The sequence below is a fragment of the Megalopta genalis genome, chromosome 11 (genome assembly GCF_051020955.1).
Source record: "Megalopta genalis isolate 19385.01 chromosome 11, iyMegGena1_principal, whole genome shotgun sequence".
NCBI lineage: Eukaryota > Metazoa > Arthropoda > Insecta > Hymenoptera > Halictidae > Megalopta > Megalopta genalis.
Window position 1 is genome coordinate 15,197,846 of NC_135023.1, and position 23,481 is coordinate 15,221,326.

Genomic DNA, 23,481 nt, shown 5'->3' on the forward strand with positions numbered 1-23,481 from the left:
TATATGCATTTCTAGTTTATCACGATCATGTCTCCCGCGTTCCACAAGTTTTCGAGCTTCTGACGAAAATATAATTTTTTCAAATTTGTAATTGCTTCAATCGAACGTCTAGTAGCGGCTGGCATGAACCCTGGTGGCTATAAGTTACTAAATACTGGAATTCTTCTGCGACGTTATTGTTACTTCAAATGTCAATACGAACGTTTTAGTCTTAATTTCTTTTCACTTGTTCTGCGCAATTTATTGGAATGAATTCTAATCCATATGGAAAATGAATTCGCGCCTTCAGCTTTAGGGTAGCTAGACTTAGGTCTTCAAGTTTACTGTATCCTGATTTTGCTTTCCTTCTTTATTTTCATTCTCTATTTGTCCTTCTCTAATTTGATTTCAATCAAGGATTGAACACATTAAAGACATTAATAAAATATATTAAACATTATTTTCACGGGCGACAGTTAACTATATTTTATACGAATTTACAGCTTAAGCTTCAGAGTGTCCAGGTCTTCAAGTTTATCGTAAGTAAACTTCGAGAGAATTTAATTTCAAAAATTTCCTTCTTCGTGTTCGATCACTTTAATTTCAATTTGGACGAAAATATACGAAGGAACAATTACGTTGTTGTTCGTATCAAGTTCTGTGGAATATATTGTTGAACGCCTCGATGATGCTAGACATTTTGATGGGGCTTGTAAGTAACGGCGAACGGATGGATCAGATCACTCAGGTCAAGAGAGATGTGTGATTTTCATTGGTCCCTGATGAAGCCGACGTTTGCTTGCAGTTTTCGATAAAGTCTGGTGGATAGCTGGGTCTTCCGAAGAATCTGGGTTACGGGGAACTTCGCCGAAGTCCAGAGGACTTTCGGTAGCTGCCGCTTTTCCGAATAGAATTCTGCAAGGCGGGGGATGGCGATGGTGGAACGGGGCAACAGCTCGTGAACTTCAGTATGCTCAGTATGCTGAGGACCGCGATTTTTCTACTTGTCCTTTTTCTCAACCCTTCTTCCCTTTCTGCTGGACCAACGAGCTGTAATAATCGCTCTTCGCGAGAAGTCTCCCATCTCTTTTATTTTGTATAGCTAAATTTAGAGAGTTCCTAAAGTGCATCGATTCAAAATTTGTGTACTCAACTGTTCTATTTCTGTCTCGAATCGACGATGCACGGTGAAAACGTAACTGCTTCACAGGTGTGTACATTTTTATCACTGTTGACTTTTTGTAACAAGCTTGCACAGGCGTCGGCAACCTATTACCCATGGGTCGCCAAGTGACCCATTTGATAATTTGACAAATGCGTTTGTTTTTATCATAATTAGACAATTAATTTAAATTGTCACATGTTTCATTAAGGCCTATGGAAGTGCTAACGTATCTAAGTGCGGTAAAAAATACATCGAAAAAAAAAATTGAGAAATAAAATTAGAAATTATACCAAGTTGAGTGTTTTAAGTATTGAGAACATTAAATTGCAGTCTGCAATGACTCTAATGCAAACTGTAATGTCTCTAACTTAATTGAACATTAAATTGCAGTCCAATTAAATTGGAGACACTGCAGTCCCTGAAACAGAAAATGAATGAATTTTTTACGAGCAGCGTACGAGGGTTAATAATAATTCGGATGAAAAATGTCCTCGGTGTGAAGAGTTAGCTTCGCTGCAAAGAAGGCTTTGATTTCGCATCGAGGGATACTTTCCTTTATTTAGGTCTGGGCGCAAGAAAGGGGACATCCGCCGAGGGAATTTAAATTCTACCCTCGAAAGGCAGGCATCTTTGAAGGCTCCAGGAGGCGACAATGCCTACATCCATTCAGATTATTATACAAGGTGATTCTCTCGGTACAGGTCCCAAAAGGAGTAGCCGCGATCCGTCCGATCGACATTCTTGCGGTATCAAGGACTGATACTGTCCTGTAGCATCGGCAGCTACTACCGAGGTCACGGCTAGATTCGCGAATGCATGCAGGGAAACTTTGACTGCTACGCCTTTTGACACCTTTGGCGAAAGAACCATCTTCCCTACGAATTCCTCTTCGTATGCAGTATGCACACGAAGATATTCGACCCTGTTTTAAAATGGAACAACAATTTGAAATTCCATCAAATATGTAACTCGAAGAGAGTCTAACTCACTAGACAATCTGTAAAAATATTTCTGACGTTGTTACGTTAGCTACAAATAATCAAACGTCGCATTTTTCACGATCTTCGACAGTTTGTCGGGTGATTTTCCAAAAAATCTGTCGATTTTCACACGTTTCAATGCTGGCAGCTCGGCTCTGCGTCAACCGATTTCGATGCAATTTTGCAGCAGCATGTGCGAGTAAGTTACTGCGATCTATATAAAGGCATTGTTTAAACAGTATTTACGCATCGCGAGTTTTTATCAAATTTTTGTTTGTCGTTCCAATTAATTGCAATTTTTGAAAACGACTGTTTAGACAATTTCGAAACAGTTTTAAAAAAAAAACGATCCAATACTTTCGCGAGCCACTCTGTACATATTGACACATTCAAACTGAATCAATAACCAGGACGCCAACAATTGAAAAGAAAGGGTGCTCAATTTTTCTCCATTAGAGCACTACGGTAATTGTTAACATCGTGGTACGCACTTCAGCGTCAAAAGTTAATTATTGTACCATTGTTTTCTTTTTTTCGTTGATGAGTGCTACACTGCCTCCATTTTCAAATCCTAAAACAGAGCTTCGTCTTTAATTCCCCCTCCTACATTGTTCTCAATCGTTCGATTGTTCTCAATTGGCCTCCAATTGCTGCGCCTTTCGTTTGTACTTTACTGAATATTTGGACCGTTTATTTTGAAAGTGGTGCAAGTCCACTTTCTTTCGTTTCGAGAAAATTGAATGTTAGCAGATCTGATAATTAAAAAATATAGGTTAATTATGTAAAGTCTGGGAATGTTTGTACTAATTTATCAATATGTAATTTGATTATATAAATTTCTTTTAGACGAATTTAACTAAAATAATATACAATTTCCAGGCTGCAAATGGACTTACACCACTTTCATAATTAGTCAATTGTAAATATCATTTAATTTCAATTTTGAAATAACAAATATCACTTTCTTTTTTTGCTGGAATGAATTTTCCTTTTTTTGTAAAGTACTCTTGTCCGGCATTTCGCTTAATTTTGTTTATTCGTTGTGTATATTTTCCTTTATTTTCTTTTACAGAATCCAAGTTCTCAGTAACAATATCCTCATCTGATGAAAATTCTATCTCTATAATTCTTCTCCTCTTTTTACGCTTCATTAATTTATTTTTCATAGTAGAATTATCTTCATCCTCCGATTCTAAGATTATTCTTTTGTTTATATTCATGGTTCTTATTTCCGTGTAAATTTATTTAAAATAAAATAAAATAACTATTTTCAATTGCCATAAAATAACATTGATTTACTATTTCTTCTTACCTATATCACTATCTGATGTGAATATGAAATTATCCATTGTTGGAGGAAAATAAAATAAGTAACCTAAAACAGTAACTTTTGGCACGAAAATAAAACAATATAAATAGCAAATAAAGCAATTGTGAAGCCACCGGTGGCCACTAACCCCGCCACCTGTCTATGGAAATTGGACTTACACCACTTTCATAATCAATGGTTACGCAATTTCTTTTACCGGTCAATTTTAAATTGAACAAAGCATTGGCATTCTTTAAGATATTAACTACTAACTAGTTATAAACAAAAAGTTTACACTAAATAAAGCATAAATTACGTCATATCTCATTTTTTTTTAAAAAAAGGACTTACACCACTTTCAAAATAAACGGTCCATTTATCGAACCAGACATATTAAATTCTGTTACTCGAAACTAAACAAAATAAACGAATAAAACGTAGAGATGCTTGATCATGGAACATAGCGCACAAACCTCGACAGAATAGAGGAATTAAGTCGAGAGGTTAATGCCGAAATATCGTCCTGCGGTTGCATAATGCCCCCGTTGTCCTAACGATTGTGTTCCATTATATTATGCAACAGGGGCTCGACGGCGACACCGAAAACGTCAGGAATGGAACGTCAGATTATCTCCGGTCGATTTATTCGAAACGCTCGCGACGGTCGTGCTTCACTCGTCCCGATTACGTAACGCGATACAACGGTATTGAAAGCCATGCGAATTCAATATCGGTGGGCAAAACAAACGCAAGGAAAATCCTTTCGGTGTGCTTGGGGGATACATCACGAAATTATTTTCAGTCGGGCTCTCTCTCTCTCTCTCTCTCTTTCTCTCTTTCTGTGCCGTAACAGCGGAGCGACGGTCTACGTGTGTACGCAACACGGTGGTGGGCTGCCAGAACGTCGGAGGACAGTCGGAATGGCTTTGAAATCCTCGGATTAGTGGAATTTTGTAGTAAATCGTCTGGCAGCGTCGCTGTGTCCTCCCACAATAACGATTCTGTACCGACGTTGTTTCGATATAGTCGACGTCGTGCGCTTGAACAATCGAGCCATGTCTGGGCAATGTGGCTTCGTGCTTCCACACAAATACAATAGAGCTAGGGTTGCGGCGGTTGGCGGATGTAAATGAGAGAAATGGGTGGGGAACAGAGAAAGAGTACAGAGAAACAAAAAGGAGACGAGAGGGAGCGGAGAGCGACCTGGAGAGAGACGGGGTGACAGAGAGAGATGGAGAGAAACGGAGAAACAGGGAGAGACAGGGAAAGAGGTAAACAGAGAGAGAGAGAGAGAGAGAGAGAGAGAGGGAGAGAGTGGGAGGGTGGGAGGGAGAGGCAGAGGACCTCCAAGAGAAAAGATTAAAAGAAGAAGAGAGAAAGCATGGGGAGTCAGGGTGGAGAAGATAACAGAGATGGCTTATTTGATTTACGTTCCCGTTTGCATCCCTCCTTCTTCTTCTTCTTTCGTCTCCACTTTCTCCCCCCTCACCTCTCGCTCTCTCTCTTTCCCTCTCTATCTCTCTCTGTCTCCCATTGCGCTCTTTCGTACGTTCGTTCTCTTTCTCTCGTGCAACAGAAACTACCACGAAGAGACTGCAAATTTTACAGGATCGATGAGAAAGGATTCCATCCCCCGCCACCGCAGCCCGCTCTCCGTCCGCGCTGCTCTCCCATTCGCAAAAAGATTCGGCGATGCTCGTTGCTCGTTTTCATTTGATCACCGATACATCGGAATCCCGTGGAACGAATGTCAGAAATTCGGCCGCGAAATTTGTACCGATTTGATTTTAATGCGGGAATGTTTTTCGCGGGATTCGATTAAAACTGGGCCACGTCCGTAACTTTTTGGAGCACGAAGAAGCGCGCGCTCAAATGGGGCGTGAAGCATCATTGATTGCTTCCCGTTCATTATTATTTTCTTCGCTCGCCCGGAATGCGAGGGCTATTTTATAAACACGCCGGAAATTGTGCAACCTATTGGGAGAATCGGGAATTGGAGTTTTTTTCTACTGTTTTCAAATTTTTGATGCGTTCGTTTAATTGGAAGTTGCGCGCGGTTGAAATGACTGTCCGTGAGTTTATTATTATATTATCAATGAGTTTGCATTATGACTTTATGCGCTTACGAGAAGTTTGGATTTTTAAAATGCGAGAGAACGTGTGGAAATGAACAATGTCTGATAGCATTTTTATTTTATTTTTGCAATTAGTAATCTTTTGGTTAACAAAGCCAGTTTTTCTTTCGTTCTAATTTTTGTGAAATGATTTATGAAAATGGGAAGTTGCATAGACATCCGCAATCTAATTATTCAGTCATTATCTATAATATGGATCTTTATGCGAAATGAATAGCCTCGAATAATTATTATTAGTTATTTTATTGTAATAAAATAAAACGACCCGAGTCTGGTCATTGTACGTAATCACCACAGGAGACGAATATAAAGTATGTGAAAAATGATCGTTTCTGATGACTTACCTTTCCAAACTCACTGAGGCCTGGCGTCGTGTCCTGGGTATTGTTCGTCTCGCGAACTGAACAGACTGCCCTGCCAAGAAAATGTCTGTTAGAACTTCCTCCTTCTAGCACGTGAAACCATAAGAAAATTTATTACTTATTAGCCGACGCTCGTTTCCTTTTCGTCTACTAATATATAATCTTTTATCGCACTATTCTGGAGCATGTAATGTTACCACGTTAATATTCATTAAAACGTTAATTAACGTATTACGGGTGCTCGCGTATTTGTTTAATATTTTCAGTTTCGTTACGTACGTCCATTATTGGAAGAACGAAGAAATCAGGCGATTTTCCAGAATGCTTTTAATATGTTGTAAATATTGAAACTCTTCCGCGAATGAAGATATTATACGTGTATGTATCACAAATATTCGCAAATAAAATGTTCGCACATTATTTGCAAGGAATGGATAAGTTAAGTTATTTCTACGATCGATATTCTTCATCATTAATTTCTACCTAATTTTCTCATATTTCTTGCAAAGAGTTGGAAGATTCATAAATATCCATAGTCCGTTAATGAAATAAAAATAGTTCTCTTTTTATTTCTACAGATGAAAAGGAGTCGCGAATTCAATAATATCTTCAATTAACCTCCCGTGCCGCGAGTAATACCAAATCCCATTTGCAAGATACTACTGCATTCGTTCGCTAAAAATTATGTTAATTCAGTGCTCTTTATACTTGCAAATTACATATTTATAACCACCGGTGGTTCTGTTACATGTATATATGATTTTACTAGCGATTGAACGACTTGTCATTGTTTCGTTATTCAAGCACATGCATTATCGGCATATTAAAAATGTTCAATTAAGTAACGATATGTCCAAAGTTGTGACAAAACATTCTTCCTATAATTCTGTGAAATTAAATTCCGTTCAACGGCTCCGAAGTATCCGATTTTAATATGCAATAAACTCGACATACCTACAATTAATTTTCTCGTAAACACTTTTTGATATTAATTTTCAATATGTTCGATGGAAGTCTCTTTAATATAATCAACATGATCGATAACAATGTGTAATTAAATATTATTTACGTCGTTGCTCCTCCATCGGAAACCTTAAATGATATTTTTCACGTATCAGCTTACTAACATTTATTATTCTATTATCATCATGAAAAAACTGTGAAAATAGACAAATTATTTCTTTAAATTAGTTAAAATTGTATTAAAAATAATATCTTTATTATGAGGAGATTGATTCTTCTTCTAAATCAATGAAATGTAATGAACAAAATATTTTACTTGGTTTTCATACATGTTGTACTCAATTCTATTAAAAATCAAACACTTCCATTCGTTCATGTAGCAATGAATAAACACGTATTATTAAAAAAGATCCAAAGATAAAAGGCTATTTCAGCTTCTAAGTAATAATAATAATAATGATGACAATTCTAAGAAAAAGATACAAAAGGCAAAGTACAAAATCTTTGTTGCTTACCAGGTAACAAAATACGACGAAGGAAATATTCGACGGAAGGTTTTGTACACGTCTTACTCGACCGGCCGGCGATCTGTGTAAATTCTAATCGAATAACGTCGCGGGACAAGTGACGAGCGAGCGCAATTCAATTTCGCGTGTCCAGTAAGAGACCGGCGAAACAAAAAGCAACGAGGGGAAAAACAAGACGAAATTAATAACCGTTCATCGTTGAGCAATCGGCGGGATTAAAAATCGATTTGCACGGTAATGACTGGCTTTTTGTTACGCGGACCGGGAGAAATTTAATTCGTGGGACCTGGCCGGGCAGCGGGATCGGGAATGCGAGGGCGCAATCTCTCCCGGGCCGCTTTAAAATCGAGAAATAATTTGTCACAGGGAAAAGCAATTCCTTAGTTCGGGAACGGGCGTATAACGTCGGAGGTGGTCACGGCTCAGAACGCCGAAAGATCGTCGGCGACTTGCGAAGCCATAGAAAATTTAATCCGCCCCGGCGAAAGCCGGTAATCTTTCTTCTCCGCTCGATTTTCGCGGCGTTTCTGCGCCGTTCTGCCGCGGAAATGCTTCAGAGGAACGCCGGGAAAGAAAGGTCGACAGCTCGTCGTCATCCAGAATTGCGGGAAACGCAATCGTCCCGACAATTCCCTCTTCCCACCAGGGGGGTGGGGGGGAGAGAGCGCGAAAAGACAAAGAGCCGTCGGAGAAAAGGCGAGAGGGCGGAGAACGAGGTTAGAGATTGACGCTAGGCCTACGGAAAACACCCTTCCCGAATCGATATTTTATTCGGCCCGAGCAAACACTCGGCGTTTCGTGATCACATTTAATTCTCCGGCCGATAAAGTGGCTATCGAAACACTCCGCTCTGGTATGCTTTGAATTTTTATAAACAGACCGAGGAAATATTTATGCCGTGTGCGGCTAGTGAAATCGTTGCTGCGCGTCGAAAATGTATTCAAGCGTTCATTGTTTCGCGGTGATTTTACAGTGGCGACAGTATTTATATTGCACGCGATACTCCAGTTTCGGTACGTCACTATACCGGAAAATATAGTGTAGGTTATTAATATTTGGACGGTGGAATTGTTTTTACAAAAATGTCACCGACCGTGTCCAACATCATTTACTATTTTATTCATGAATTTTCTTAGCATATTTTTTGACGTGCTTCTTCTAGGCACGTTAGATCTTCTATAGATTTTAACGAAACGCGTGAAAATTTTCGTTAACACTTTAACAGCCGCACGTCTACGCAGTCAAACGTCGTCTGGGACCGGCAATATTTATGCAAATTCATGAAATAATTCAACGGGTGCATATGTACACGTGAAACTAAAAGAAACAACAACAATAATAACGATACAATTAATACAATAAATTTAATATTTTTCCTTTGCGTGAAAATTATTAAAGCAATCACCTACATAATTATTAAAGCATCGCATACATGTTGTGTGGGCGGCCATTAAAGTGTTAATTCATTAACAAAATGGCCATTAATAAAACTAGGTAGTGAAATAATAATATTTTTAATCTAGGTCTGTATAGACCCGAGCATCGCCGTCCAAGTATTAATCGTTTACCATTTATATTAACGTGCGAAGGATCCTTTCGTATTGAATTACAATGCTAGTGTGTTGATTCGGTTCAGTTTTTTTTAGTGCTTCATTGCATATACAGTGGTCCACAACACACCTTTTTAAAACAGCAAAATGAAGAAAAAAAGTTGTTATTAGTTTGTTGTTAATAGACTAGTCCTTCTATCATTTAACAAAAATTCAAGTCATCTGGTCAAGTTCCAAAAAATAGTTATTGCGTTTTAAAAGGCGTACGAACATTTATGTCACGGTGCACAATTTTCTACACTAAAATAAAATTATATAGAAAAATTTGAAGTCAGATGTCAGACTTTTTATTAAAAAGATCGTTCTAAATTACGTTCATTCTAAGTAAGATTCAGAATACATTTGTCATTAACGGAGAAACAAATGATTAGTATTCACAATATTTATGACAGTAAATATGATCATTTTTATTGGAATCAATGTAGCAGCCGCGGTATATTATGTTTCAAATTGAGTATAAAAACGAAAAGTCATAAATGTATCTTCTATTTAAAAAAGCATTAAATTAATTTCCTAGATCCCGAAATATATTTGATGTATGCGAGGTTACCACATTTCATTCGCTTGAGGTTATAAGAAAGTGGCGAACGTCGGGTCATTCGTTGAAAAGGAAAGATATAGCATCGAAAGGAAGATTTGTTCTGAAACAAGGCGAGTCAGGTTCTTATTTACGGCGGTACGAGGTACCGCGTCGAGGGGCACATAACGTAGGCAGGGATTGAAAACCAGGTCGAATCGGGTCGTCGGCCATTGTGCAATACTTTGGACTTGAACTGTTATATAGTTATAGCCAGTGATATCAGTAACCGTGTCGTACTTTACATGCAGGAAGATACTGGTATCATCTCGTGAAACTCTTCGGGCTATACAGGGTGGCACGAGCAACGTGACTATTTTTTATCATTTTCCTTCTTCATTTCCTTTTACAATGTTTTCTTTAAATAATAATAATTTCGTGACAAAAATGATTAGATTAGGGCTCATTTACGATGATTTTATTATGCTTGAATTTTTTGATAGAGAAATTAACTAAGAGAAGTGATTAGGAGAAATATGCTTTTGTAAATTCATTATGGTCGACTAATAATGATTGTAAGCATGTTCATAGGTTGTGTGCTTGTGAAATACAATAGCGGAATCGCATATTTGGAACTATAAATATTTGCTATCAGCACTAGCGAGGTATAATAGCCAATACTAACCGTGTTGGTAACAGTAACTGAACATAAAAGGTACACATTTGAGTGAATTAGAGTTATAGTGGTGTAAGTAACATTTTCCTCATTGTGAGAACTATTTTTGTGCAGGGTCAGGGTCATTAATTGGAGTTTGAGTTACAAACAATTTTCAATTTTTAACCTAACAGTCAAGTGGAATTACACGATATTGATACATAAAAAAAAGTATAAAGAAATACCAAAAAATGAGAGAATAGAAATATATTTTTGATAATTAGTAATAATTGAGTGGGATTGAATTATAGTGGCATAATCTCAATGTCAGAAACAATGACTGTTATTATTTATTAACATGTGTATTGTTTTTTTTTACTGACCAAATTTATTGTTAAGATAATTTAGAGTTAAGCTAATCTATAGTAACTTTATAATTTATTTCACTTGTCTTTTTAACATTTTGGCATGTATAGATTACATTTGAAGACATAAGTCAATATTCTCGAAAATGTGTCTTTCTACTTGTGTAAAATTTTTGCCGAAATATTTTCGTTGCCGTCTTTTATTACATAAATTAGTAATAATAATCTTAGTAGTAATAATAATCTTATAATTCTTACGTAAAAAATCGAAGCACCTAATGATTGTTTTCAGCAAATAAATATTATTATGTTTACGAATTCCATTAAGCGACATCGATTCAATTTAATTAACCACTGGATAAAACGTGACCTCATTGAGAAATACGTGAACCAAAAAACTTAAAAGTAACCATGAAAGTTGATTAAAAAGTAATTCAAACTATGAGAAAGAAATCTATTTCCGATCCAGTAAAGAGAAAACCAATAGAAAGCGATCGATTTACGCACGGATCACCCTGTGTGTTTCAAGTCTGTAACAAGCTCCACGGAATTATTCTACTGAAACGGCAAACTTTCGATCTGGGTAACATGTAAATAGATTATGTTGTAGACGTGCAACAGGATTCCTCCTCGAAATGGAGGAATATTTTTAACTATGTCCGGCAAAAAATACTCGATGATATTTGATACGAATACTCTGTTTGATAACTATTTATTCAACGAATGTAAATGTTCTGTCGACTCGCAAAATATTGAAAACCGTATTCAAGCAGCAACTTTTACTTCTTATTTTGCAGTTTCGTGTGTTTTATTCATATCGAGTGATCAATATTCGCGTCGTAGCATTAATCGCAATAAAATACATACGTTCAAAAATATACATACTAAATTCAGACTGTCGAATGAGCTGTAAGATTGTGTGTTATCGAAAGCTTTTATTGTCTCAATTATTATTCAGAATTATTACTTAAAAATATAAACTGTAAACACTGCAGATATCTCTTTTCAAAACGTGCTTAAACAGTGAAACGAAGGACAGCATTTCTACTTTTATCTTCATAGTAATTTATAATGCTTATTTATTTCGCCTCTTATCATTAGCATACATACCGGTAATATTCATTCATATTTATAAATACGCGTGTGTTTCCTTTTTTGAAAGCAGAGTATCGTGCTTCACTTCGTATAATTCCAAATTTGTTTGACACGTGTGGATATATGACAATTTTTATTCAATTTAATTTGAAATACAACATCGCAACCAGCGAATTCAATTAATAAAAGGAACTACGTTTGTTTCTAGTTTTTACAAAAATAATTATCTTTTTAATTAAATGTTTATTTAATTGAGAATCGAAACAGCAAAATCGTAATCGAAGGCCTGTATTAAAAAAATATTGTACCTATTATCAGTGTTCCATGTTTGAGTACAAATTCCATATTTGGTGCACTTTACTTTACATTTTTTAGTTACTTCAATATTGACAATTATTGCTAGAAATTTAAAACTGTTCTGCACCGAAGCGTAAATAATATGACTGACTGCTCATAAAAATCTTTGATTTGTAAGAATGACATGCGAGAAACAAACTGATGTTAGCATTTGATAAATAAAAATTTTCCAGCTGACTATAGTAATTTCTCCTTAATTCGCGCTCAGATTGCGCACGAAAATGCACAATTTGAGAAGAAGGGATACGATTATTCGAGCCTTGCGTCTCGTTTTTATACTTACCGATTGTCAACAACTATGAAAGTGAGCCGCAAGGCTCGAATAATCGTATCCCTTCTTCCCAAATTGTCAATTTTCGTGCGCAATCCGAGCGCGATTTGGAGAGAAGAAATTACTGTATTAAGAAATCAAACTTAAATAAAAATGTGTTGCTTCTTTCAATAATTTGAAGAAGTCCAGGAAAAGATGGCCAAGGTCCTAAAATCTTCTATCTATTTTTATCATAAATCAAGCAAGTGAAATTATTCGTGAGAAAATAGGAATCCGAAACGTCATCCATTGTTTCGGGCAATGGGTAGGACAGAATCGTAGGGATGCATAAAATAAAGCTCTATTTACAACAACACGGTACACGCGGCACCGTGGGACACATAAAACTTGGCCCAAGGATTGATGTCCTCAAGGAACTCATATTTCTACCGCGTTTCGACGTCACGCCACCGACAGCCCCATGTTTCTCGTGAATCCGGGCACGTTGATTTCAGCTTCGCCCATGAACAGAGGAAACAATAAGAAACTTTGCAAGTTGTAAACGCTGAACACTGGATCGCGTCTCCGGAGAGATTGAATCGCGGGCTAAAACCCCGGGAATTTCGTTGAGATACAGCGACTGAAAAGGAAACCGCAGAAAGTTTTTCGATGGGACGCGGCCACGGCGCAACGAAATCCCGGTCGAAGATCGACTCTTACAGAAAGGATCATTTATCGGACATCCGGGCAATCCATTCGCCCTTTCAAGCATCGCATCATTCATTTCTCGATCACGATCCACGGACTTTGGAAAATATTTCCTGCGGGCTTCGTTGGACTTCTTTCATCGTCGTTAGTCTCTTGTACTGTGATATCGTGTCATACGAAGATTTCGCGTACAATCTACTAAAAAATACGAGTGTTACTCACCGATCTTAATTCTTTGAATTAGTATCGATATTGATCGATTGATGAAACACTACGATTTCCACGAGTTTCAGTTTTTTTGGTTATTATTTCAAAATTGTCTGTATTTATTATGACATACAAGTGCTAGATATACATTTGTTCCTTTTCTGATTTATTTTAATAAGTCGAAACTATTGGGTTGGCAACTGAGTAATTGTCGATTTGTTCAATGAAATAAAAATTTTTTTTACTTGGAATGAAGTTTAATCTGTAATGTATTTTCCATTTTGTTCGATGACCTTCTGCCATCTCTCTGACAACTTGAAAATTCCACGCTCGTAGAAAGTCTGATCCTTTTCGGCCAAAAACTGAGTTCAGTGAGATTTTACAGCGTCATCATCGTTAAAAGTTTTACCACGAAGGGAGTTGTCCAGGGATCGAAATAAGTGGTAATCCGATGGCGCGAGATCAGGGCTATATGGTGGGTGTAACATCAATTCCCAACCAATATCCATCAATTTTTGCCGAGTGGACAAAGACGTGTGCGGCCTAGCATTGTCCTGGTGGAAAATGACACCTTTACGATTGACCAATTCTGGTCGCTTTTCCTTGACCGCTGCATTCAATTTGTCCAGTTGCTAACATTCACGGATAATAAAAAATAACATAATAATAATAATAATAATAATAATTTTATTATATAACATTTACGGATATCATAAAAATGGGAGTGAGAGACATCTATAATTGAAATCGGCAATTACTTAGTTGCCAACCCATAGTAGAACGGTATCTTTAAACTTTATCTTTTACACTTTTCCAACGTTTTGAACTTGATTCGCTCATTTTATCAAAAATGCATAAAATCTACGATGTAACGATGAGCAAAATATAAGGTACTTTTCGCAATTATTACGATAAATTATCTGAGATAGGTGCTGATGTTAAGTCAAAAAATAATTCGAAATTATATCATTCATTCCTTTTTCGTTGGAAACTTCGTTTTCGAAAGAATTTAATTTAGAAATCTACTCGGCACAGGCACACGCTCGTCCAAGTCTCGACTCAACGAATATCACTGCTGGCTGTCTTTACGCTTGAAAACCACTGCCGTATTTGTAAACATCATCAGTGATATCAGTTTTTCCATTACTCTTCACCGCGATCTCCAGACCTGCCATCGCTGCATTTTTATTTGCAGAGTAAACAGTAGACTACGGGTTTTTATGCGAAATAAAAACTTTCATCATAAATTGCAATAAACAAGGAGCAAGATAGAAATTTCGTTTATTAGTCAATAATGTCTTGAAAATAATTTAAATAAATTTCTAGACAATAATTTCGATGAGTCGTTAATAATATATAGATAATGTCAGATTTTTTTATTGAGAAGAATTATCGTGGCGTCTGAAAAACCGAACTTGCAAAATAATACTTTAAAAAACGTTCGTAGAAACGGAAAAGCAAATTATGTACATGAAACATGGACATGGATAAATTTTTAACAATGTTTCCGTTCAAAGTAGACCAATTTCAAGTGTTTTTGACACGTAGTTCCATGAGTGGCGCCGCTAGATGGCAGTACAAGCATGTATGAGTAGCCATTTTGGCTAATCTTTACTTTAAGGTTATGTCAAGGTTAGATCGCGCATAAGAAGGCTTTCAATGCGTATAACTTTTGAACCAATGGTTTGCGCACCTTGGGACTTGAATTGTTGGAGTTCCCTAAACAAAATCTACGGGAATATATATAAAAGGGCCAAAAATCTCTGGACCCGTAAAGTAAAGTTTAACCTTAAATAAGATTTACCTCGATTTTTTCGATAACCGAAGTCCCCAATGAAAAGAATGTATTCTATACTTCCGACTTATTTTTTAACGTAGAATCAGCTTCTATCCAGATGTACCATCGGTTTTACACGACACCCTGAATTATTTTAATCTTATAAAATTGTCGAGGTTCTTTGGCATTGTAGTCAAACTGTTCCACAAGGTGTTCAGAACGAAGAGAAGAGAGAGTAGGTCGGGATGTTTATCGTAATTTTGGAAAATTCGATTGCTAACCGGCGGATAGAACGACGACAAAATTTGCTGCTCCGCGGGCATCGGGAGTCTGGTTGTTCGCCAAAAGAAAAGTACTTTCCGTCCCTATCGAAACAAAGTTCTTTGGGCTGCGTCTCGTCCGATGCACGACGTAAGTGTAGGTTTTGGCAGGGCACCGGAATCGCCGAGATGGAAGAAATTTCTGCGCGCCAAGGTTTTAGATTGCTTCGAGCTCTTTCAGGCTGATCGGCCGTGGGATAGGTTTTTCCATCGGCGATGGATCGCTGTACAAAGCGGGACGAACGGATTCGGTAAATAGTACTGGCCTTGGTGAAAGACCGGAGCTGGAAGCAAGTTTCTTTCGGCGATTAATTGAAACGGAAAACCGTTGCCCGGCGAACGGTCGAATGTTTTACACGGGATCAAGTCAATGCGAATTCTTGCCGCATAATATTCGAATTGAAAGAGTCCCGCCTGAAATTTCTCTCCCCCCCCCCCTTTCCGTCAAAGTGAATAGAGTCTTTTCTCCGTTCCGCGAAACTTCTTCTTACAGGTATTCTTCCGCTTCTTCACCATTGTACTACTATAATAGGTATGTTTTCCAGGGAATTTAATGAAACCACCGACCGCATTAAATCGCTGATAATGGGGTCGTTTCGTTTCTCGTCTTCTTTTTTTCGAGACGCTCGAGAGTATTTTATCTCGGCTGTTAATTCGATCTGAACAGATGACCTGAATTTTTTTTATTGAATTCAGGATTATTTATGATGCACGCGTTCGTAGCGATATTTCGTTATTTGCGTCCGTTCGAATGAGGGTTTCATCTTGTTATCAAACTTTTGTGGACCGAGCGATAAAAACTGGGCTTCGATTGTTTCATCTTGTCCATTGTCGCGTTAGCGATATTGAAATTACGGGCGTAACAAAGCAATTACAGGTACAGTTTTATTCAGAGTTTCAGACAGTTTCAACGATGCTAACGTGGTAGTATAAAGTGTTGTAGAAAAGGATAAGATCCTTCCAAATGGAATTACTTTTTTAAGATTGAATCAGAAATTTTGTTGAGATATTACATTGACCAGTTTACTTGGCAATGAGTAAAAAGATTTGCAGAAATTACAATTGATTGGAATGATGCGATAATTAAAACGTTGTGTCTTTTAAACGATGTTTAATTGAAATCAAGTCACTTCGTAAATAACATTGTTTTGTTAATTTGTCTATATCTTATAGATTTTAGTTGATAATTTTTCTAAACTAATTCCTACGACAAAAATTTAAATAAAGTTATTTAGTAAATTGTTCTTGTTTCTACTACAATTGTTTCGTTAATTTTTCTGTCTCCCTTAAATTGTAGTAAATAATTTTTCTATAGTAATTTTTTTAATCAGATTCGAAATGAAGTTATTTAGTATAAAATTGACTAAAACTGATTTGTTAATTTATCTGTTTCCCTTGAATTTTATTAAATAATTTTTCTATAGTAAATCTTCTAATCAAATTCGAAAGACAGTCATTTAGTAAAAAACTGACTACAATTGTTTCGTTAATTGGTCGACGTAATTTTGTAATAATTACTATACATATATATTACTATATTACTATAGTATATTACTATATTATATAATTATTAATTTGTTGTTAATAATTTTTTCTAAAGTAATCTCTATAATCATAATCTAGATAACGTCAAACTATACGTATAATATGTAATTTATATTTTGTTTTGTGCACATGATATTTCATGTTTAATCAATAGTAGTGCTAGTTTATGATTCTGTATCTATTTTGCCTGTTACGTTGATCAACGCGTAGCTTGCGCATAATTTACAACAGAGTCAATAACATTACAGATTGAAATAGTGCAAATTGGTGAAGCGCCTCGCTCGAACATCGAATACGCTGACACGTTAATAATTTGTTCACAAGGCAAAGTAGCATCGGCTGCTTCTATTAATTTGACTCTTTATTGGGCGTGAATATCGGTTTTTCCACTCACCAGGAAGTATCGCAGGCATGCGTCAAGGTAAGGTATCTCGCGCCCAGGCCGTAAAATGTCCTGAGAACACCCAAGGAATTCCCCAGGGAGTGACCACCTTCCACTCCGATAAGACTTGCGATTTTGCCTTCTCGATGCGCCTCGATAAGACCTATGCAAACAGAAAAGATATACGATCTTTTAATAGTTTCTACGCCGAGACTGCCGTTGAAAATAGTTCGACAGCGAACGCATTACCTATCACTGGTTATTTAATAGCTACGAAGTGTCTACGATTCATAGTTCTGAATTTCTTATTCGATATTTCAGTAGTAATGGCTGTACTGAGCGGAATTTTATGTAAAATAAAAATTGTTTGCATTAATTGTATGAAATAGGTTCAATCGAAATGTATAATTTTCTGTCAATTATTTTTACATTAACATACTTTTGTAATTGATTACGAGTAGGAATCACGGTAATCATAATCATTAATCAATGAATCATGTAATCATTAATCAATAATCAGTAATCTGTAATCGCGGACGAATGAACAATTCAAAATTATTATTAACTGCCATAATATCAAATCTTTCAGTTGATAATAATAAACAAAGTAATCATTATACACAATTAACGATTACATTTGCTTCGATATTACTTAAGTCATTCATTACTCGTGATTACTTAATTACATAGTAATTATAGTTATTGATCATTGAACGTGATTTCACGTTTGTCATAATTGTTAATCATTAATCGAATGACTTTTTGTCAAACTCTGATTGAGAATAACGTAACACACAAATAAACACACCAAAATTGCAGTCAAGTAATGACAATAGTGCGAATTTTTATGCGAAATAAAAACATTATTCCTGGATTTCGACAACTTTAGGAAATCCTCTATTTTGCTATGATTTTAATGCCACAAAATAATAAAGTAAATTTCTCTTTTCCAATTCGGTAAAAATCAATAACAAATGAATTCGATATGTCGTTCCGCTTTCAAAGTCCACTTCGAGAGACCACTTGAAGATTAAATAAATATGTATCTGGAAGAGAGTTGGCTTGTAACGGTCACCACAAACTTCGAATTTCTGGGATTTCCTATCCTTTTAGACCGTTTGGTCGGTTGGTTCTCCTTTTTTAGTATAAATTATTTATACCACGTACTCTCTCTGTACAGATTTATTCGCAAATCCGAATATTTCCTCCAACTTTCTTCTCATCAATATTCTCTAACCTCTTGTTGCTTATTAATTCATCAGTATAATATTTTTAACAGTTATTGACGTCAGGCTGTTCATAATTTTCCAATGATTGCCAATCCACGTTTTATCAATAAGTGAGTCAATGTTACGTATAATAAGCACCATTGAATGTAATCTGCTGTGGAAGATTTAGGACATTGAACCATAATTTATTCACATCCTTAATAGTTTTTCAACAATGATAATTTTTCTATAATCGATTTCTAAAAGTAATTTATTCTTTTAACTTATCTACTGGAAGTAATTTATTAATTTTAAAAAGCTAAAACTTGACACAATTAAATCAAGTACACATATTAAACTGAAAGAACATTATACAAACGTACGTAAGTAAGTGACGTTGTCTATGATTTATATAGGCCTCTGTGTACGTTTCAACAATTTGTCTCGCAACAGCAAGACAGCGGTTTCTGTAAAAAGAGTCAAGTTTTTCCTTGATCGAAAAAGGGTTTTCCATGAAAACAATACTTGTTAGACGTGAAGAAGACCTCCAGCGGCAGCCCTTCGACGGCACAGTTACATGAAACACGTGTTCGTGCTAAGTTTCTTTTTTACCAATTTCATGTAACCACTTCGCGTTTCAAGTTACGCCCACGCGTATCGGGGGACACCATATATTTTCTAGCATACTCGTACCGCAACACCTGCTATTTTTACATCCGTGGTAACGATTTTTGCCGAAGGTTTTACGTTTCGCGAACGAAACACGGTGTCCCCGCGTTCGGTTGCGTGATCCAACACCATCGGTTTGCAGAAGATTCGACAAAAAAATGAACGCAACGTCTCGGGAGACAAACGAAACGTCCTTCGCCGGAATTTCTCGAGTGTTCTTCTCGCGGCCCCGATTCGGTTTCATAGTTGGCGGAGTTCCTTGAGCTTATGAAAATGGCTGCCAACGTAGGTTACTTGTCATCAAAACTTTTACAAGTTTTCACGCGGCTTACAGACTCCGACGGTTTCCCTATCCCCTCCTGTAGCTTCCCTTTTTCGGTTTCCCGCGGGAAATGCCTGGCCACCTCGCCGAGGAACAATTTTCTGTTTTTTCAACTGCGAAATTATTCATCCCCTGATTCAGTGAACACGGTAAACAAAAAGGCCGAGTGCTGCCGTAGCGACACTCTCCGCGACGTACACAGTGCCCCAGGAAGTATTTGAACAGTAAATTTCCAATTTTTCGAGAAAAGAATCGCGTAATAATAAACTTTCAGCCAATCTACAGCTTGCGGCAGCCTCTATTTTTACCACAGAGTCGGGCATTGTACGAATAAATTTTTAGAATAGAGTTTCATTCGAATAAATTCTGCGAATAATCTTTCGAATAAATTCCACAAATAAAATTTTATCCGAATAATCATTCGAATAAATTCTACGAATAAAATTCTATTTATTATTCCAATAAAATATGATATTTATATATATATATTTTTCTAAGATGTTTTGGCATGGCATATTACCTTATTAGGTAGAAAAGGTATAAAGGTAGAAAACTAAATTCTACGAATAAAATTCTATTTATTATTCCAATAAAATATGATATATATATATATATATATATATATATATATATATATGGTAATATGCCATGCCAAAACATCTTTTATTGGAATACTAAATAGAATTACCAGCGTTTTCGAGGAACGACGAGTTTTTTAGTTTTCAATAGAAAACTAAATTCTACGAATAAAATTCTATTTATTATTCCAATAAAATATTTTATATATATATATATAGGTAATATGCCATGCCAAAACAACTTAGAAAAATATATATATCATATTTTATTGGAATGATAAATAGAATTTTATTCGTAGAATTTAGTTTTCTATTGAAAACTAAAAAACTCGTCGTTCCTCGAAAACGCTGGTAATTCAAACATTATTCGCTGCGTTATACGGAAACGTTTTAAAAAGAAATGAATAACGAATCGTGAAGGTGAAGGCTTTATGTTTGAAAATTACTCCAAGCATATTATTGTATTTCAGGTTTATGATCGTTTCATTTTTATTCGGTTCTCGTTACAGTGAGATACGTGTTTAAAACGGTGTGACAGTTTAATTAATAAATTGTCGAGACAACATGTTTTCGAAACGTGATCAATTGTTTAAATGTCTCTCAATTAGCAATCGAATCTGCGAATTGATTACTCGATGCAGATTGAGATCAGTATGGTTTTATTATGTGGAACGTCGACTATGTGCATCCCAGAAATATCGACTATCTTCAATGATTACAGAGTTTTCAGCGGCGCGAGAAATTTGTGAAACAACAAGTTTGATTAAAATTTTCAGGACGAGAAAGTAATTTTCGGTGCCGAACGAGAATTCTCCCGGAAACGTCGATCATTCGCGATTAAAACGAAAAAGAACTATGACCGGCGGAAAGTTCGTTATAATTGGAAACAGGCTCGAGACTTTATGTAATAAATTTTAAATAACACGGTTGAAAATGAAATAAAAATGTGCTCGCTATGTAATAGCTACAATCAACGTATCTGCTACAATTAAATTCATTACACGTTTGATCTCTTTATATTTTATTAGTTAATGATTACCTGCAAGCGCGAATTAAACGATTTGTTCGTTACGATTCACATCGAATCGCAAAGAATTCATTGCGAGGGAACGTGTAATCAGTTTAAAGAAACCACTCATAAATATTTCATGTTTCAGGATCGTTAAGCACGGAGCAAAACTTTCACAATCTCCAATAATGCGCATCCAGTTACTATAAAAATCCTACGTCCCTCCTTGAAGACGGGCGAAATAGTTGGTCACAATTAATCTTCCCTCGAACTGGTGGCTGTAGATCAAGTTTCTGAAGATTAATTTAATTAAAATTCGATGAGAGAACTGACTGAAATTTAGTTCCCGGGGATATCGTTTGTAATATTTCGCGGCATCTTCGCCGAGCAACTCTTTCGAAGTTCCTTAAGATTTCCGATCGGTCGGTAATTAAATGGTTAAATAGGGTGAGAGGATTTATAGCGGTTAGACGGCGTCGATTAACGTCTTGCAGGTTAAGTAAACATTTTTCAGTCGTCGGTTAAGCATCCACAATATGCGGTGGTTTTATCAAGTTGGAACCAATAATTACTTTCCTCTTGAACGATACTGCTTCAGAGAAATCGAGCAATTAATACTAGTCTCCTTTGTCCTCTCGAGTTTCCTCGAGAGCAAACTTCCTGTCAGGTTCTGCCGTTTCTACTGTATCCATTGTTACTCGCAGTTGGTACGCGTTTCTAGCAATCTAATTACCACTTGAACAAGTACCAACATTTAAAACTTCGAAATCTGATTTCTCGCTGCCTCTCAACTATGATTAAAACTTCCGTCAAAACACAAATCAGGCGACCGTGTTCTAGAGACCGTACGTTTCTCGTCGTGATTCCTGTTGACCGGTTTGATTTCGGTCGATTTTTACACGGATTTGGAATCCACTCGCCGACGGGATCTCAAACGGTCGAAATCGAAAGGTTTTGATTTCACCTTTGTAATGTTAAATGTTAACGGAGCAAGACAGTTTCTAATTTCCAATACGTGAAACAAGTTTAAGAAACACCAAGGAATCTCAATAAACTTGATATTACTTAGTCTTAAATATAAATAAAGATTGAAAAGGTAAACTGATCGATGATATCTAAGCTGTTAATTCATATTATTGTTATACGGATATACAAAAAAGAATGAGAAGCTCTGAAAATAAAAAGAGAAACTTGAAAAAATGTGGTTTTTGAAAAATAAAAAGGAAGAATGATTGGAAAGAAATGAGTTTACAACAGACTCTTAATTTAAAACAGCTTCAAACGAAAGATAGTAAATATTAGTTAATTATATATTTATTAAAGGAATGTATTTAGTTATTTAGATATTAGATCGTAATTATTAGACATGTAATGTGATATTACACTATAGCGTTAAAATTAATATAACGTTTATTCATTCAAAATTTAATAAATAACAAAATTATTTGTTACCGTACTCGGGATTTATTTAAAGTAGATAATACCCAGATAACCGTAGCTTATTTCCGTACACTCGTATATTTCGAATTCTAATCCGCAATAATGGGAACGCAATAAATGGATTGCACAGCTTTTTTTCATCCGCAATAATGCGTACAAAATGTAATCGATTTTATTTTTTCATACTTTCCTTATGCGATAATTATGTTTCGAGAATATCTAATTTTATTGTCCAGACAATTATCATTGTTATACAGAATTCACCATTTTTCAATGAAACGCTCAAACATATTATTTTATGAACAAATAAATTAGGCTCGAAGCGTTAATTAAAGTCTTTTTATTTTTGTGCGTAATGAACGAGAACGAAAAATCGCGTGATATTTGCGAGCAGCTCAATGACCGTGGCGGAAAGTGCGAAAAAATTTCTAAATCAAGCACACGATAACTCCGTGCATTAATTTTTGTAAATAGCCTAGACTTCCGACGAGCAATGAATAATTAATGAAAAAAAAGGAAACGTCGCCGATGTTCCATTTCATGATGCAATTTCTGTTCTCGCGGAATGGACGAGAATAAATCGCGGCTCGTACCATTTCGAAATCCGTGATAATGCATCGTTCCTTCTCAGAACGTAAATCTTTGTCCTTTTTCTGTTTCACGGCACTATGAGATTACATTTTTTATTTTTACAGCAATCCAGGGGAATCGTGTCTGATAAATTTTGCCCGAACCATTACATCCGCCCCTGATCCTTTATGTTGCAATCTTCCTCCCGATTCTTTCTTCCTTTTTTTTTTGTCTCCGTTCTACCTGGCCTCGCGAAAAACTTTCCCTGCACTTTACATATTCGCACGACACTTTACACAATTCAAAACCAGCTACGGTGTATCCCTCGCGACATTTATTTTCTACTTGCTTGAAAAATATCAAATGCAACCGATTTTTCTTGCTGAATTGCTGCTTCTCTTCAACAACACCCGTGCTCCTTTATCGTCGTTGCAGGCTTCTCTTTTAAATCACACGGGGTTTCCTGTTTAATCGTTC

General features: G+C 36.2%; 1 protein-coding gene and 1 long non-coding RNA gene across 3 annotated transcripts in view; one reads left to right on the forward strand and one right to left on the reverse strand.

Annotated features, from left to right (window-relative positions):
• LOC143260305 (uncharacterized) overlaps positions 1–23,481 on the forward strand; it is a 237,903-nt gene that overhangs the window by 77,361 nt on the left and 137,061 nt on the right. The gene's annotated exons all lie outside the window — the stretch shown is intronic.
• Positions 1–23,481, reverse strand: part of LOC117219137 (dipeptidase 1) — a 287,674-nt gene that overhangs the window by 51,873 nt on the left and 212,320 nt on the right. Inside the window, exons 7-8 of the mRNA XM_033468054.2 lie at positions 17,221–17,371; positions 5,913–5,982 (exon numbers count right to left, since the gene is read on the reverse strand). Coding sequence (XP_033323945.1) covers positions 5,913–5,982; positions 17,221–17,371 — 221 coding nt within the window. The remainder of the gene's footprint in view (positions 1–5,912; positions 5,983–17,220; positions 17,372–23,481) is intronic.